This window comes from Crocodylus siamensis, chromosome 15 (assembly GCF_052110815.1).
Source record: "Crocodylus siamensis isolate JL-2025a chromosome 15, ASM5211081v1, whole genome shotgun sequence".
NCBI lineage: Eukaryota > Metazoa > Chordata > Crocodylia > Crocodylidae > Crocodylus > Crocodylus siamensis.
In genome coordinates this window covers 17,140,065-17,155,671 of record NC_143409.1, presented here as the reverse complement: position 1 = coordinate 17,155,671, position 15,607 = coordinate 17,140,065, and the positions used below count along the sequence as shown (strand labels likewise).

Here is a 15,607-nt window from a genome sequence, read left to right as displayed (position 1 = left end):
AGTGGGACAACCAGCTGTAGGCTCCCTGAGGAAGAGTTCTGAAGTGGGGTTTTGGGCCTGGCACAATGAGGCGGGAATCCCTGCCTAATAGCGCTCCCTATTGTGCCACCACAGTGGTAATACAGCTATTGCAAACTTTTTTGTACTGGTAAAAACTAGTGGTGTTTAAGAAATTAATTTGCTGGGAGGAGTAATTCTGTGTCTCTCTGAAACATGCCTTCGAAATGCATTAGTTCGGTATAGTCCAACAATGCATGTAACAGTAACTATCAGGCTAGTCTTCATTTTTTCCCATGGGAAGCTGTGGTTCATATTTTACTGCATCATATACACTAAGTTAATCCATCTTAGAAAGGTTTAAGATAGCATTTTAGAATGCAAGCCAAGATTGTATAAAGATTTATTATTGAAAAAATGTTTCCATAATTCACATAATGGGAAACTTTGATATGAATGGGAAAATGTTTTGTACTAAATATAGCTGATTTCAGTAAAGGGTGGGTTTGATTCATCTGTGTATTTTTTAAACTGTGTTGATGAAAAGCTATTGCTACATAGCTGAACAGTATAGCAACACTTTCACTTAGGTCACAATCTGCCAAAAAGAAAAAAAATCTACTTTTGTGTAGTTTGACCTCTCCCAGATCTGACAATCAGGTTGAATGCCAGGAAAGGATAAGAACACAGAACTAGTTGCATTCCCACTTTTTAACCATTATATATAAATGTAAAACAAATATTTGCATCATGTTTCTAAATAAATAGCTTGAATTCTTAACTATTTCATAATTCTGCTTTTTTGGCACATTTTCAGAATAATAAATTAATGCCCTCTCCCCTGAATGTGAAATTATAAGGCATATAATTTCAAGTCGCTAGGAGTTTTGCCATTGACTTTAATTGGATTGGTATTTAATGCCAGGTTCTGGCAATGCTACCAGCTTTGGCCGGTAGCATCTGGATCCTTTTGTACCGGGTATATCGACTACACATCCACATACTGAGCTGTGGAGTACCATGGCTTGAAATGTTGTTGACTGCTGGGACCCAGCCCAATGACTTATATGGTAAATCATGAACTTTTTGGCTTTGGACTAATATCAGACATAGTGGGTATGTCTACATGTGATGCTACCTTGCCATAGCGACACTCTCTATGGTCATGAAGCATCCATGTGTGTCTACATATGACCAGCAGCTACTTCACTGTAGTGGCTCACTCCCCTGTTTATAGTGTGCCACTATGGCAAAGTAGCTGCTAAAAAAAAATGCGGTATGCATACGGTCCAGTACAGGCAGTTACTGTGCCATGCAGTAACAGTGTTGCCATAGGGCAGGAGTGGGCAGTTATATAGGGCAGAGGGCCGCTTACCAAGTTTTGGCAAGCTGTCAAGGGCTGCATGCTCCTGACAGGTGCCCTGCCCCTTGGTTGCCATCTTGGGAATGGAAGTCCCACCCCTAACCTCTGACCTTTGCTGCCAGAAGTCCCTGCCCTTGTCCCTGGAAGTACTCCTTTGGGGAAGAGGGTTTGCCATTTTAGGGGAAAAAAACAAACTACATACTAAAAATCAAACACCCACAATAATATAACTTAAATAAATTAAAAATACATTTTTTCTTAATTTGTGTACATTTGTCATATATATGCAGAAATGATTGCATATGGGGGCTTGTGGGGGTGTGTATGTGGGTGTGTATGGGGGCCATGTAGTGCAGAGTGGCTGACGTGCAGGCACAAAAGTGGGGAAAGTGGTGGGGGGGAGTGGGAGTGCAGGGCCTGCACTAATGTCCCAGGGCCAGTGTCGACAGGGCCCAGAGTGGGGTGGTAGGAGCACAGGGTGCAGGCTGGCAGGGGTCTGTGGAGCTGGGCTGGGCTGCACCAGCAGGGAGAGGGGGGAGCTGACTTGGCTCCATAGAGCCCCTGCTGGCTGGGACCCTGCACTCTTGCCACCTGCTTTGGGCCCTGCTGGTGTTGGCCCCAGGACACCAGAGTGGGCCCCACGCTCCTGCCCAGGTGTTGATGGCTCCTGCGTGCCTTCTCACTCCCAGTGCCCCTGCCCTAGCCCTAGCCCGGTGGTACAGGCGGGGACCAGCACACAGCCCTGGACCTGTATGCGCCTGCAGGGAACGAGCTAGTGCTCAGCATGGGGGAAAAATGACCCCCCCCCCCCCAGTGTCTGGCACCCTGTGCTGCAGCCGCTTGCAGCCTGCACAGGGCTGTCCTGCCTCTCCTCTGTGTCACCACCGCCCACCCGGGCAGAGGTGGCAATGGAGAGCAGGCACAGGCACTGAGCGCCACTTCCCCACTGCTGCTGATAGCCTGGGTCCTCCACCAGCTCCAGGCTCACCTGTCGGGGCTGAGCTGTGGCAGCAGCAGCTGGGCAGAAGCTGCTGCTCAGCATGGAGGAAAGCAGCCCTCCTATTCACCACTGCTTGGCAGTGTTTGTTATGGCTGCCTGCCTGGAGCTTGCGCCACACTAGGCTGGGGTGTGACTGCTTCACTGCCGCCTCTGTGCTGCCCTGTGGCTGCTCCACATGGACACTGCTGCTGCGCTGGGCAGCACAGAGGTGGCAGTGAAGAAGCCACACTGCAGCCGAGTGCGGCGCAAGCTCTGGGCGAGTGGCCGCAGCAAACGTTGCCCGGTGGTGAGCGGGGGCGGAGGGGGCTGCTTTCCTCTGCACCGAGCAGCAGTTTCTGGGGAACGAACTGGTGCTCAGTGTCGGGGGGGAAAGCAGTCCTCCCCACCCTGTGGCTGGCTCCCCATGCTACAGCCACTCAGAGCCCATGCAAAGCTGCCTGTGCCTGCTCTCCATTGCCACTGCTGCCCTGCAGGGTAGTGGTCATGTGGCAGAGAGGCAGGACAGCCCCGCCTGGGCTGTGAGCGGCTCCAGCACAAGGGTGGGGCGCTGCTTTTCCCCCTCTCTTGAGCACCAGCTCGTTCCATGCAGGCCGTGTGAGGTCAGGGCTGCACACTGGTCTGCGCCTGTATTGCGGGGCTGGGGCAGGGACGCTCGGAATGAGTGGGAGCCAGTGGCAGCTGGGCGGGAGCGTGGTGCCCAAGCCAGTCTCCCAGGGCCAGAGCAGGGCAGCAGGAGTGTGGGGTCCCAGCTGGCAGGGGCTCAATGGAGCCAGGTCAGCTCCCCCTCTTCCTGCTGGTGCAGCTCAGTCCAGCTCCACAGACTGTGCTCCTACCACCCCATTCTGGGCCTGGGACACGGGCACAGGCTCTGCGCCTCCCGCTCAATTCCACCCCCGCAACCCCCGCCGCCACTTTCCTGCCCGTCTGCTGGCTCCCAGCTGCATGGATGGACTGTGGGGCTCAGCAGGAGCTGGCCCGGCCCCAGGGACTGGGGCGATTCCCTGTGGTCCTCCCCTTCTCCCACCCCACTTCTTACCTGAATTTCCCATGTTGGTGCAGCAATAAACAGCCCCACTGTCCCAGGCCAGAAGCCCCGGTACCAAAATATATTTGGTATTTGATATTGTTCCTTAACCAGCTAATACAAAATATACTCAGAGTGGCATGGGAACAAAAGGACCGTTCCCTAGGCCAGTGATTTTTTTTTTTTTTTTTTTTTTTTTCCAACCAAGGTGCCACAGCCTTGAGATCCTTTCAAGGGTGTCGTGGGGTGTTATTCAATGTTAGCACTGTTAGGTGTGAGGATTGGGTTCACATGATAAACCCAGAGATTTCAAATAGGAATCTATAGTGATAAAAATATTCTGGTCTGTTGTGGTTTTTCTGAGTTCTTTGCAACAGAAGAATCTCTTATTTTCTTGTTTAAAAAAAAAAACAAAAAAACCCCCCAACCAAGTGAACACTATGAGCTGGTGTTTTCCTAGGTGTTCATTGAGCCTCTTCAGGGGTGCTGTGAGTCTAACAGTGTTGAGAACCATTCTTGTAGGCTAACATAGTACATTATAGCAGTGTCATAAATAGAAAATTTGAGGGGAATAAAACCTTGGCACCTGATCTTCAACATTAGGTCTCTCATCTTCTGACGAGCTTCTTGCCTGTAGATCTGTATTGAAGTCAGTGAGATTTCATGCAGGCACCGGGGTCCAGCTGTTTACTGCTGTTTGCACTTGCAAGACTGGGGTCTTAATTATAAATGTAAGTGTGAATTGAGGCAAGAGGGCAGATGTTTCAGCATTTAATACAACTTATGTCTAATTTTTTCAGTCTAACCCAGAGACTTAAGTTGCTTTTGGACACTTAAGGTGTTTTTATTTAATTTTGAGTGTTTAGTCATTTGTGACTAAAAATGTGCAATTTCACAAATTTTCTCCCGTTCTCATTTGGGTGGTATAAAGCAAACTTGAAGGTATAAGAAACTTCCCAAAATATTTATGCTAAATCGCTTTTCTCTCTTCTTGTTAATATGTACTTTGGCATCTTTTACAAAAGATGGTAAAATTATGGCTGTAGCCTCAAATTGGGAAGCTCTAAAACTTTTCTTTCACTTTTTAGCATTTATGAAGTGCAGCAGTGAAAGGACAGCCCCAGTCATTGTCTTTGTTTCCAAAATGTTTGCAGTTGATTCTAAGGCACTACCACACAACAAACCAAGGTAAGAAAAATGTAGGGATTGACCTTCCATTTTCGTTGCACCAGGCATCCCCAAGGAACTGAAACATAGTCTTAAGTTTGGATAGATTGCTTTTGGTCTGAATCACTCAGGGTGGATACGGTTAAATAAAGTCGATTTAGATCAGCAACCCAAAAGTCCAATTTAAAACATTTTTATCAGCTTTTCCATTGTATGCCTTTCTTCAAAAACCAAAAAATATATTTGTTAATCGGTTGATATAACAATTAAAGCATGTTGATTTACAACTAAATAATATTTTTACGGTAGATTTGTACATATGTTTCTTAGGTACACGAACTACATACAATAAAAGCTCTGTTATCCATCATCCCCCATTCGATATCAGATAACAAAATATGCCGGTTAATGGAGTGGCCCTGGCCACCGCTTCTCCCGATGTGTTTGGGGTGCCCCTCCTGTGGCATCGCCGCCCTTCCTGTGGGCCCCGCAGGACAGGGAGGTGGGCCCTGCACAGCCTGTTATGCCCCCAGGTCGTGGGGGCTTGGCAGCACAGGCTGCTTTGCCCCGAGCCACGGGGGTTTGGAGAAACCAGAAGTGCCATGGTGGGCACTTCCGGTTTCACTTTATCTTACAAGCCAGTATGCCAGTTAGTGGAGCATGCTGGCTTGTAAGATGCCGGTTAACTGACCTTTTACTGTACATATATGTTTTAAAATATATATAGCTTATTTGGATCATTAGAAATACTACAAGTAGTATGCTAAAATGGTGAAATATGTAGTTCTTATTCACTTGATAATTAACTTAATGATTACTTTTGCTCATATTTGTATAAAGCTGTGTTAAGATGACAACTTGAATTTAATTTAAACACAAAACCAGAACTTCAAATTTATTAAACCAAATTTTAATGTTTTGGATATAGAAACTTTGTTAATCAAAATATGGTGCACATTTACAACTAACTAATTTATTAAACACTAGTTTTAACTGTTATAGTGTTAGAAATCTGAACTGTGGCTAGTGAGTTTAAGCCAATTATTTCAGCTCACTATGGGGAAAATTTTCAAAATGCCTATGTAAAAGTCATTTGAGCTTGAGTTCCTACTTGCTTAATTCTCTTTAAAATGAGTTATAGTCATAATTTGTAATCTGTTTTGAAAATTTTTAATCCCTTTCAATTTTTAGAACTTCATCAATCTCATCTTCTTCCCTTTTTTAATTCATAGACTGGAAATGAAAACAAGCTTTCCTGCTTTTTTTTAGTTCCCAGTCGATTTTTTTTTCAGCTTTGCATGCTCCATCTCCTTTCTCTGCACCAGAAATTAACAACAAGATTTCTTCTCCCTGTGACTAACGCATCATACCCTTTCCCCTTCTCTTCTCCCTCTCACCCAAATAAACCATATTTTCTGCTGTTGGATCTGAAGAGAAACCAGGGGTTCTGCTATTGGAACCCCTTAACCCTGTGTGCTGTAGTATTTTAGTTTAGAGGCATGGATAGAGCACTTGAAAAGTTAATGTTTACATCTCTCTACATATCCAAAGGGACCAAGAAAAGCATTTAACTGAGGTTCCCAGAAACATTAAGAAGCAGGAGGTTGGTAGTTACTGAGTAGATGGTGGTTTTCCCATGAGATGGAGAATAAGCCTCCATTGTGGGTGCCAATTCGTAAATATTCATGATTTGAGAGTTGAACTAATCAGAGCTCAGAGAGAATAAAACAGGAGTTAGGTAGGTGGACTCAGTGGATAATCCTTATCGAGGAGTACATATGATAGTGTCTGATGGAGTCAGGGGCCAGATTCCAACACCTATGATGACTTCGCTGATCTTTTGCATCCAGTAGTTTCGATTCTGCATTCCTTGCAGGGTCAGACTCCTAACACATGAAATATTGTGCTATATCTTTAAGGCTTGACTTCAAAAGTTGGAAACTTTCCCCCTCATTCTGTATATAAAAGAAAATCAGCCTTTAACTCCACAGGTTTTAGTAGAGGCTCTTTGACTCAACATGCTTTATTTAAAGCATTTAATAATGATACTAAATTTATACCTTAGCATATGCTATATTACATTCAAATTTAATTTTAAGGTGGCTTATTTTTAAAAAGGAAAACTTAATTATAATTTAAATAAAATCAATTTAAATAAAAAAAAAATCAATTTTTCCACCCTGGAATCACTATTCTTTAAAATGAATCAAATACTTGGAGCAAGGAGGAGGAATGTTGGATAAATTTAAGGCTGTTATTGTTTCATACATTTTGAAAATTTAGTGTGCATGTTTAAAATCAGTTTAAATATTTAGTTTTAAAAATATGTTTAAAAAGGTGTTTGTTTGGAAAACAAAATTATTACTTTAGACCCATATGCACAGAGATGGCTAGGCTTGTCTGTCTGTCAGGCAGAGGTTGGCAAGGCACATGCAAGGGTCTAAGTGGTCAAAGAGGTCTGAGCTTTCATGTCAGTAACTGATAAAGTAGGTTGTTGCCTATGAAAGCTCATGCCTCTCTGAATCAGAGCAGGGTGTTAGCTTAGAGACTTCTGTTTGCTCAGACCCATGTGGTATCCTGGTATCTTCTTGTGTCCAGTCTGAGATTTGATGACAGGTATTTAGCAGAATTCACAGATTCGTTAGAATCTGACAGGTCCACAATGTGAGCGCTTCTGCTATGGCCATTAGGGCAGTTGGAACTGATATTGTCTGTTGTTCAAGGATCATTGTTTGATAATATGGTTGAGTTATAGTGCTTTTTGTTTAGGGTAAATGCAATACTTTGAGAAGTTGGCTTTGTTCCAATTCTTAAATGCTTTTAAGGGTTTTTTTTGTGATAGCTTTTATTGTTTAATACTTGGGTAATTTGCACCAGGAGTTGGACCTGCCATGATTTCCTGTATTCCCGATGCACATTTTATGAGTGTTTCAGCTAAAGCCTTTCACAATTTTGAATAATGTAATACTTCATCTTATATTCAGGGGACCAGACTTTCCTGAGATGTTTATAATAATGGGATTTGTTTTAAATTTTTATCCATATAAGCTAAGCCACTAGAGCATTTTAGATGGAGTTGACTTTTCTGTTCAGCAACACTTTCGTGAATACTATGACAGCTTTTCACTGTAGATTGAATGATATAGAATATATTTGCCCTGTTAACTAAATTACTATTTATTATTACTATTTCACTCAAAATTATCATATACCCAGTCTTCCTTATTGTGGAATTTATGTTGCTTATTGCTGTACTAATATTTGAAAACTGTTTTGGTAATGAAAATATTACTACAGTGTTGCATTCCAGTACCTATTAAATAAATTCTGTCCAAGTTCATTCTTTAACAATGATAAAGAATTCAGTTGGTGCTTGGTAACTTAAAATGTTTTCATTGTCATCGTTTATCGTGTCCAGCTGAAACTATAAGTTTAATAGTGGTAAATTAAGCAAATGGAATTATCCTTGTTTTACTTATTTTTCCACAAGGACTTAAAATTCTTCCAGTGGATTATGCATAGTAATATTCCTTAATTTTTATTTTACTGCTAACATGATGCAGAAGCCTCATACTTGTAATGCACAGGTTTTAATGTTTGTTTAATATATTATTTGAAGCCATAGCATTAATACTGTTACATAGGTATAATTTAATCATCTAGATGCCTGTTTGGTGATGGACTCTGGAGATTTATGTGAACCTTATATGAAAAATACTTGGTTCCAAGCCAGGTGATAATTATGAGATTTGCCAATTAGTACAAGTAGATTTAAACTCTCTACTAATGCAGTTGATTTTTAAAGAACTCAAATGTTTAATTATCAAGGTTAACCTCAGAATGATGGCCGTTAGACTCTTTCCTTTCCAAAACTTCCTCAGATAGTTTCAGTGGCAAAGAACTGAAATTTAGTTTGAGGTGAAACATTTGAGTTCACACTTTTTAATATGTTCTTGGATGGTAACTTGCAAAGAGAGTGGTGGATTACGTGTTTGTTCTTTCTGGTATTATATATAAAAAATTTTCCTTTAGAGTATCAGGCAAAACAGTCATCTGCATTGGGGGACTGATGCACTGGATTTATTGACTGTGAATCTGAACACTAGATGGTGCTATCCTGCTGTTTTATCAGTTTAGTAGTTGTGTATTGAACATGTGGCAGGATGACTCCTATTTATATTTCAGCTAGTACAACACTGACCTATTTGAAATGGTTTCCTGCTGTGTCTACCCATGGTAGATGCCCTGGTGGCCAGAAGAAGAAATTACCATAAGCGACAATTTGTAAACAAGAAATATAATCTCCCCCTATTCCTGCCCCCCCATGGCTGAGGGAGTTTTTGCCAACTTTTTGTTCTACCAAGTCTTGATTTGTGTAACTAATTTTTTACTATTTTATATTCCATATTGTGACCAGATTCCTTTCTTAGCCTGCTTTATTAACGTAGCCCACACATTTTAACATTTATGGTGCCACTTGCACCACTTTTAAGTGTGTAGAATAATCAAAAATGCTTTTTTTTTTTCCAGTAGGATCAACCCCCCTTACAGGATAGGTTATTTCATAAAAGTCCTGTCAAATTTTACCTAAGCTGAACTCAAAAGGTGAATTCCAAAATACAATGTTTCTGGGAAAATGCAGAGGTATTAATTGCTAGGCCTATGCTGTAAATTGCACCTGGATTCCTAAGGTGTGTGAATCTCTTCCTTTCTTCCTCTTCTATGACTTGAAGCCCACGTTTTTCTTCGGTCATTTTTGTTTTCCTTAGTTAATCTTCTTTTTATGTACTTTGGTGTGTATATAAACATGACACATTTTATCCTCGAAGATAGTACCATTGTAAAGAAATAGCTTGTTTCAGCAGCCTGCCCACCTTTTGACCTGTTATGTGACATATTTGATTAGCTTTATGGTATCATGTAAATGGCAGTCAGGCACAGAGGATGCTTGCCCTAGTGTGATTTGTTGAATATGTTTTCTCTTTAGGTGAACAAAATAGGGTAGCATCATGTGAACATAGGTAGGAAAAAACATGTTTAAGTGGACTTGTTTCACAAGTGCAGATCTTATTCTGAGTGCCATTGGCCTGGTCTGTAAAGCCTCAAACAATACATCTATGCCAAGCAAACTGCAGGTGTAAATCTTCTAGAAAAACTTGCACCTATCTAATAGTTTGTTAAGTAATGAATGGCTAGTGAAGAAAGCTATAGAAGTAATTTTTTTCAGGAGTATTTGGACTATTTCATAAAATTAAGCTTTCAGAGTAGGTATTGCAAGTAGGTAATGATTATAATAAATTCCCTCATGAAAAACTTGGGGTATATTAGCAATAATGCTGATAAAATCCTAAATATTTCCCTCTGTTATCTAAAATCTAAAAAGACTCTCTCCATTCACATCAGAATAATTATTATATCCTGTTTAATAGTGTATTATTTAATAAGGCTGAAAATTTAATGTTATTGATAAATCATATATTTTATTTTTGTCAAGATTGCTAATGATCAAAAACAAGGGGTTTACTGATTATGCTGTATTAATAATTTCACATCAAAATCACTGGCTGACAAACAATTAATTCCATTGCAAAAACCAGGGACTTTCGTTAATTATAGATTCCCTTTTTTTTCAGTGTTGTGTTTATAGGTAAGTTTTTCTAAACAGTCCTTTGAATCTGGTAGTTAGTAACAGACTTGGGTCACATACAGATGTTCACTTGCTGCTTTCCCACTAGAAGCCACAAATGTAGTATGGTCGGGGTGTACTTGGTAGCCGTGTTGGTCTTTATTTCCTATGTATGGGGACTTTTTACCATCTTGTATCATATATACTTTTTCCAGAGCCTGACAAAGGGACTTTGATCCTGAAAGCGTGCAAAAAAGGACAGTTTTCTTGCTATTTCCCAGTTGGTCTAATAAAAGGTAGCATTTTGGAACCAAGAGTTCTAGTTTTTTGTATGCCTTCTAGAATATGGTCAGAGTTTTCAGGGTTTTTCTCCCAGAACAAAAATGGCTGCTCTGGGAGAGAGAACTTGGGAACAGCCAGGGTTAAATCTCTCCTGGTAGAGCAAATGTCTGACAGTTTCTCTTCTGAGAGAAGCCACAGCCCAGTCCTCCAGCATCCCAGGGTGCTTTGCCCCCAGTCTCCAGGGGAGCAGCATGTTCTTCAGCTATACTCTACTGCTCCTGCCGAACAGGGAGCAGAACATGCCCCCTTCACAATCCCCACTGTCACGGAGTCACAGAGGGGCTCCGTGATTGTGAGGGTGATTGGCAGGGCCGCCAATCACCCAGGCAGCCCAGGTGCCTGGTTGCCAGGGGCAACCAGGTGGTCACATGACCGGAACGGGGCAGGGCCAGGCCTTTATAACCAGCTCAGGCCAGAGCCTGAGACACAGTTCCCTTCTGGCTGCCGCAGGAGCAGGAGCTCTGCGGCTGAGCTGAGCGGCCGGGGTTAGTGGCTACTACTTCATCGCGCTAACCGGCTGCAATGATGCAGGGAACAGGATCGCCCTAACTGGAGGTAGGATTGAGAGCCCTGGTGGGGCTTGGAGTTGTTAGGCGTGTGGAGCCTTTGTATTTATGTTATAGCCAGATGGCTTGAGTGTTTAGTTATAGTTTACATCCGGAGGACCGGGGAGGCTGTAGGGGAGCGAGGAGGCCTCAGGGGAGCTCCCCAACAGCTTGGGGGTTCCCAGGGCCCAGTTGAGGCACTGTGCCGGGGGCACTAGTGTCAGTGCGGCTGGGCATGGTATTGCGCCAGGGAGGCGCAGTGTGCGGGTTACAGACCCCAGCCCAGAAGGGCGGTGTTTAACCCTGGAGCGGAGCAGTGACAGAGCGCAGGAGGCGCAGAGTCAGCCCGAGAGGGCAAGGCCCGGAGCAGGGCAGAGACAGAGCGCGGCGAGAGCGGCCTAGCTAGCCACCCAAGGGCGCTGAGATTAGGGCGGCGATAGTGAGCCGGCCCGAGGGCGCCGAGGCCAGGGCGGCGATAGAGCTTAGGCCAGGGCGGCGAGAGTGCCAGCCACCCGAGGGCGCCGAGATTAGGGCGGCGGTAGTGCCGGCCCAAGGGCGCCGAGACTAGGGCGGCGATTGAGCCAAGGCTAGCGCGGCGAGAGCAGCCTAGCTAGCCACCCGAGGGCGCCGAGACGAGGGCGGCGGTAGTGCTTGCCCAAGGGCGCCGAGACTAGGGTGGCGAGAGACCCGAGACTAGGGTGGCGAGAGACCCGAGATCCGGGCGCAGGGAGTGAGCCGGCCCGAGGGTGGCGAGAGACCCGAGATCCGGGCGCAGGGAGTGAGCCGGCCCGAGGGCGCCGAGGCTAGGGCGGCGAGAGTGAGCCGGCCCGAGGGCGCTGAGGCTAGGGCGGCGAGAGTGCTCCAGACTCAGGCAGAGCCGGCGATTAGCCAGGCGCCGGCTAGAACCCGGCCCAGGGGGCCGGTAGTGAGCGGCGCTGGAGGAGCCGACCCAGGAGGCGCCAGCAAGTAGCTGGGCGCCAGCGTGATAGGCCCAGGGCGTGGGCAACGGGCCAGAGATTGGGGCCCGACCCAAGGAGGCGCCAGGTGGGCGAAGAACCCCGGTGCCCGAGAGTGAGAACAAGGGCACCCGAGGGGCGAGGGACCATACAAGCGTCCCCCGGAATAGCTGCGAGGCTTGGGGCGTGCTAAGGGGGAGGCTTGGAGGCACGCATTGCCCTTAAGGCAGGATGCTTATCAAATACCCGTCTGGGAATAGGGACGACTAACAAGACCGTCCATTAGGGAAACTGGCAGCCTCCACATCATATTTCTTAACATCAAAGTCGTGGCGGGCGAGATTCTGAGGGTGCTACGTCACCCTAACGTCACGGTAGGCGGCGCTAGGGAGCTCACGGCCGCCCCTAGCCGCCGCTCCCTCACACCCACATTGTGCTGCAGGAGTGCACAGGTTGCATCTGAGCAGTCTGGGTCAGCCAAAGAGGGTTGAATGGTTTGCTGCTGGCATTTGTCTCCAGGCAGGCTGAGGGAGCCTGCAGAGCACACTGAGATGTGTGCCCTCTGGCTACATGGCATCAGTACTGCAAGGTTTCTGCTCCTCAGGGGCTCAGGATTTGACTGTTCAAGGGTCTCTGGCTGTGTTTTTCTACCAGGAAAACAAACCTCAGAGAGTTCTCTCAGATCATTTGAATGTGTGTTCCCAGCCTTTGTTTTTGTTTGTCTGTGGTGAGGCTCAGCTTGTTAAGGTACCTAAAGTGACTTGTAAATTAACAACCAGTTATCCACAGCTAGTGACAGCATATAATTGCCTTGTATTATTCTTTCTGGAATTAATCTTCCATCTTTTTATGCTATAAAACAGCTACCTGGCAAAACAATACAATCAGGTTGCTTTGAAGGGTGTACATACAATACTCTGCTTGAATTTCTATTATAATCAAATATAACTCTTAATATAATCAAATAACTCGAATGTAATATTTTTCACCAACCCTGGCAAGATTTGAGCCAGGAATAATTATTGTTTATTCCCAGCTTTTGGCATAAGAAATCTTTATTCCCCTTGTCCAAAACTGTAAAAATGATGGTAGGGAGTAGAGAGGAGAGATGGAGAATATTTTCTTTTTAGGGAAATCTGAAAAGTGAAGCACGTGTGGTTAGTAAGCATTTTTTTTGTTTGGTTATAGACGTTTTGTGCTCAAGTAAAAAAGGTAGCTGGGACAAATTTGATTAAGTCACTGAAATCATGTTAATTCCTAATACTCTAGAGGAAAACTGTATAGTATTAGGCAGTGAAAATATAACAGCATTTTGGAGGGTCATCATCAATATAGGCATGTCATGTATTACACAATTAGACTTGCCTAATTTTGTAACCTAAAATTGGTGTGGAAAATCACATTCTCTTCTTTCACGCAGCTCTTTTTTGTCACTCACTGCATTTCTTACACTTGCTCTTTAGTGAGTATATTCTGTGGCACAGAGCAAATTAGCCTTTCTCAGTGCCAAGAAAAAAAAGCATTTTTTCAATACTCGTTTCATTGAATGGACTTTTGAGGAGAGCATTATAAACAACACTGGAATTCTCTGATAAATTCTTCAGGTTACTATTAGGAATGGCTTGAGCCTAGCATTTTGTCACACTGTCAACTTAAATCATCTAATTTGGTAAATCTCAAGTACCTCAAATGTGTTTTAAAAAATCAGCATCTTAATTAGATGCAAAATACATTGTAATCAGGTATTCAGCAATGAGGGCCTGAGTTCACCAAACAGAAGCGCTTCATCTTTTTTTCATATATATTGCCTTCCTGGTAGAAATAACATCGAAACTGATGCTTATCATTTTTCTTAATACAACATTTTAGAAACTGACAGACTGAAAATCATATGTTGTCTATGAAACATGTTTCCTAATGGAGGTGTGGGAAGCTTTGCTTAAAATTGCCTCATTTGCACCTGCAACTGGCAGCCATTATCATGTTGGAAGGTGGCATTACTTGTGAACCTAGCAATCTACTTTCACACTACTGTAGCATAACATTAAATCATTTTAAGAACAGAAGGCATACTGTTTGTCCTTTTACTAGTTCAACAAAGTTCTTTGGCTGTTAAAACATTAGCGTGCATGAAACATAGCATAATTTTCAGAGATCAGAAATCTAACTTATGCTCTCTATCTGGTGCCAGTTTGTTCTTGTGTGTTTCTTAAACACTGGCGTACAAATCCAGATGATTAATAAGACTATTTCAGGCAATCTAGTTGCAAGTGCTAGGGTGTTTGCAGCTGCAACTGCTAGGGAACTTGTTTAGTTTCTAAGGTGCTGCTTTGGAACATTGTTCATTTTCAGAACTCTATTTATCCTAACATAAGATGGGACTATATAGAGACTATAATAGCTTGTAGTGATCATTTTCCATTCTTGCCCCTTTAATTGTTTTGTAAATTTTACTGTGTATTGTAAAACATTGATTAAACATAAGCCCAGCAACTGCTATTTGCCAGGTTCAAATCCTAAAATAGCATTGTAGAATCTGATGTATAAATATTATAGGATGCTAAACAATTTATACAAGTACACAAGCTCCAGCACACTTTCTTTTTTTTTACTATTAGCTGAATATTAAGGTAACTTACAGAACTAATGAGCTGCCCACATTAAAATTATATAGGGCTCTGGCTTCTTCAGGACTACAGCAGATGATATGGATCCTATAATATCCTGTCATTTTCCTCAAAATTATATGAAATTGTATTTCTTTCTCTTCAGTCAGCATAAAATTGGGACATTTCCTTAGATGTCACCATGAAATTGGCACTTTATCCTACAATTTCTGCATGAAATTACTATGATAATTGCTTCTTTGTTTTTTGCCAGTAGCTTGTTTGCATGTTTTGAATCAACAGGCTGTTGTATACTTGTTAGTGCATGTACTTTTCTTTCTGATTTTCCCTAAAGATTCATTTTAAAGAAATGTACAACATGCGTGTGCTTCAGCTGGCGCTTCAAATGGATTTTATCTAAGAGAGAACAGTTAAGAAGCTCTAAAATGTATAAGTACTTACCATCTCATAAATAAACTACCATTTGTTTCTACAACTATGTCAGCAGCAGGAGGAATATCAGGGAAAGTGTGGGTCCCTTACTGAATAGAGGAGGCAACCTAGTGACAGATGATGTGGAAAAGCCTGAAGTATTCAATGCCTTTTTTACCTCAGTCTTCACAGGCGAGGTCAGCTCCCAGACTACTGCACCTGGAAGCACAGTTTGAAGAGAAGGTGAGCAGCCATTAGTGGTGAAAGAACAGATATGGGACTATTTAGAGAAGCTTAGACTTATAAAAGTCCCTGGGGCTGGTTGCAGTGCATCAAAGGGTACTGAGGGAGTTGGCTGATGTGATTTGTAGCATCACTGATCGTTACCTTTGAAAACTTGTGGTGGTCAGGAGAAGTCCTGGATGATTGGAAAAGAACAAATATAGTGCCCATCTTGAAGAAAGTGAAAGAGGAGGATTCAAGGCACTACAGACTAATCAGCCTCACTCTAGTTCCTGCAAAAAATCACAGAGCAGATTCTCAAGGAAT

At 43.3% G+C, this 15,607-nt stretch overlaps 1 protein-coding gene across 2 annotated transcripts in view; it reads left to right on the top strand.

Moving 5' to 3' along the window:
* Window positions 1-15,607, top strand: part of EFL1 (elongation factor like GTPase 1) — a 171,775-nt gene that overhangs the window by 24,963 nt on the left and 131,205 nt on the right. Inside the window, exons 12-13 of one of the 2 annotated variants that reach the window (XM_090028278.1) lie at window positions 4,473-4,572; window positions 15,242-15,301. In XM_090028278.1, coding sequence (XP_089884404.1) covers window positions 4,473-4,572; window positions 15,242-15,301 — 160 coding nt within the window. The remainder of the gene's footprint in view (window positions 1-4,472; window positions 4,573-15,241; window positions 15,302-15,607) is intronic. The other variant, XM_090028279.1, reaches the window with a different exon arrangement.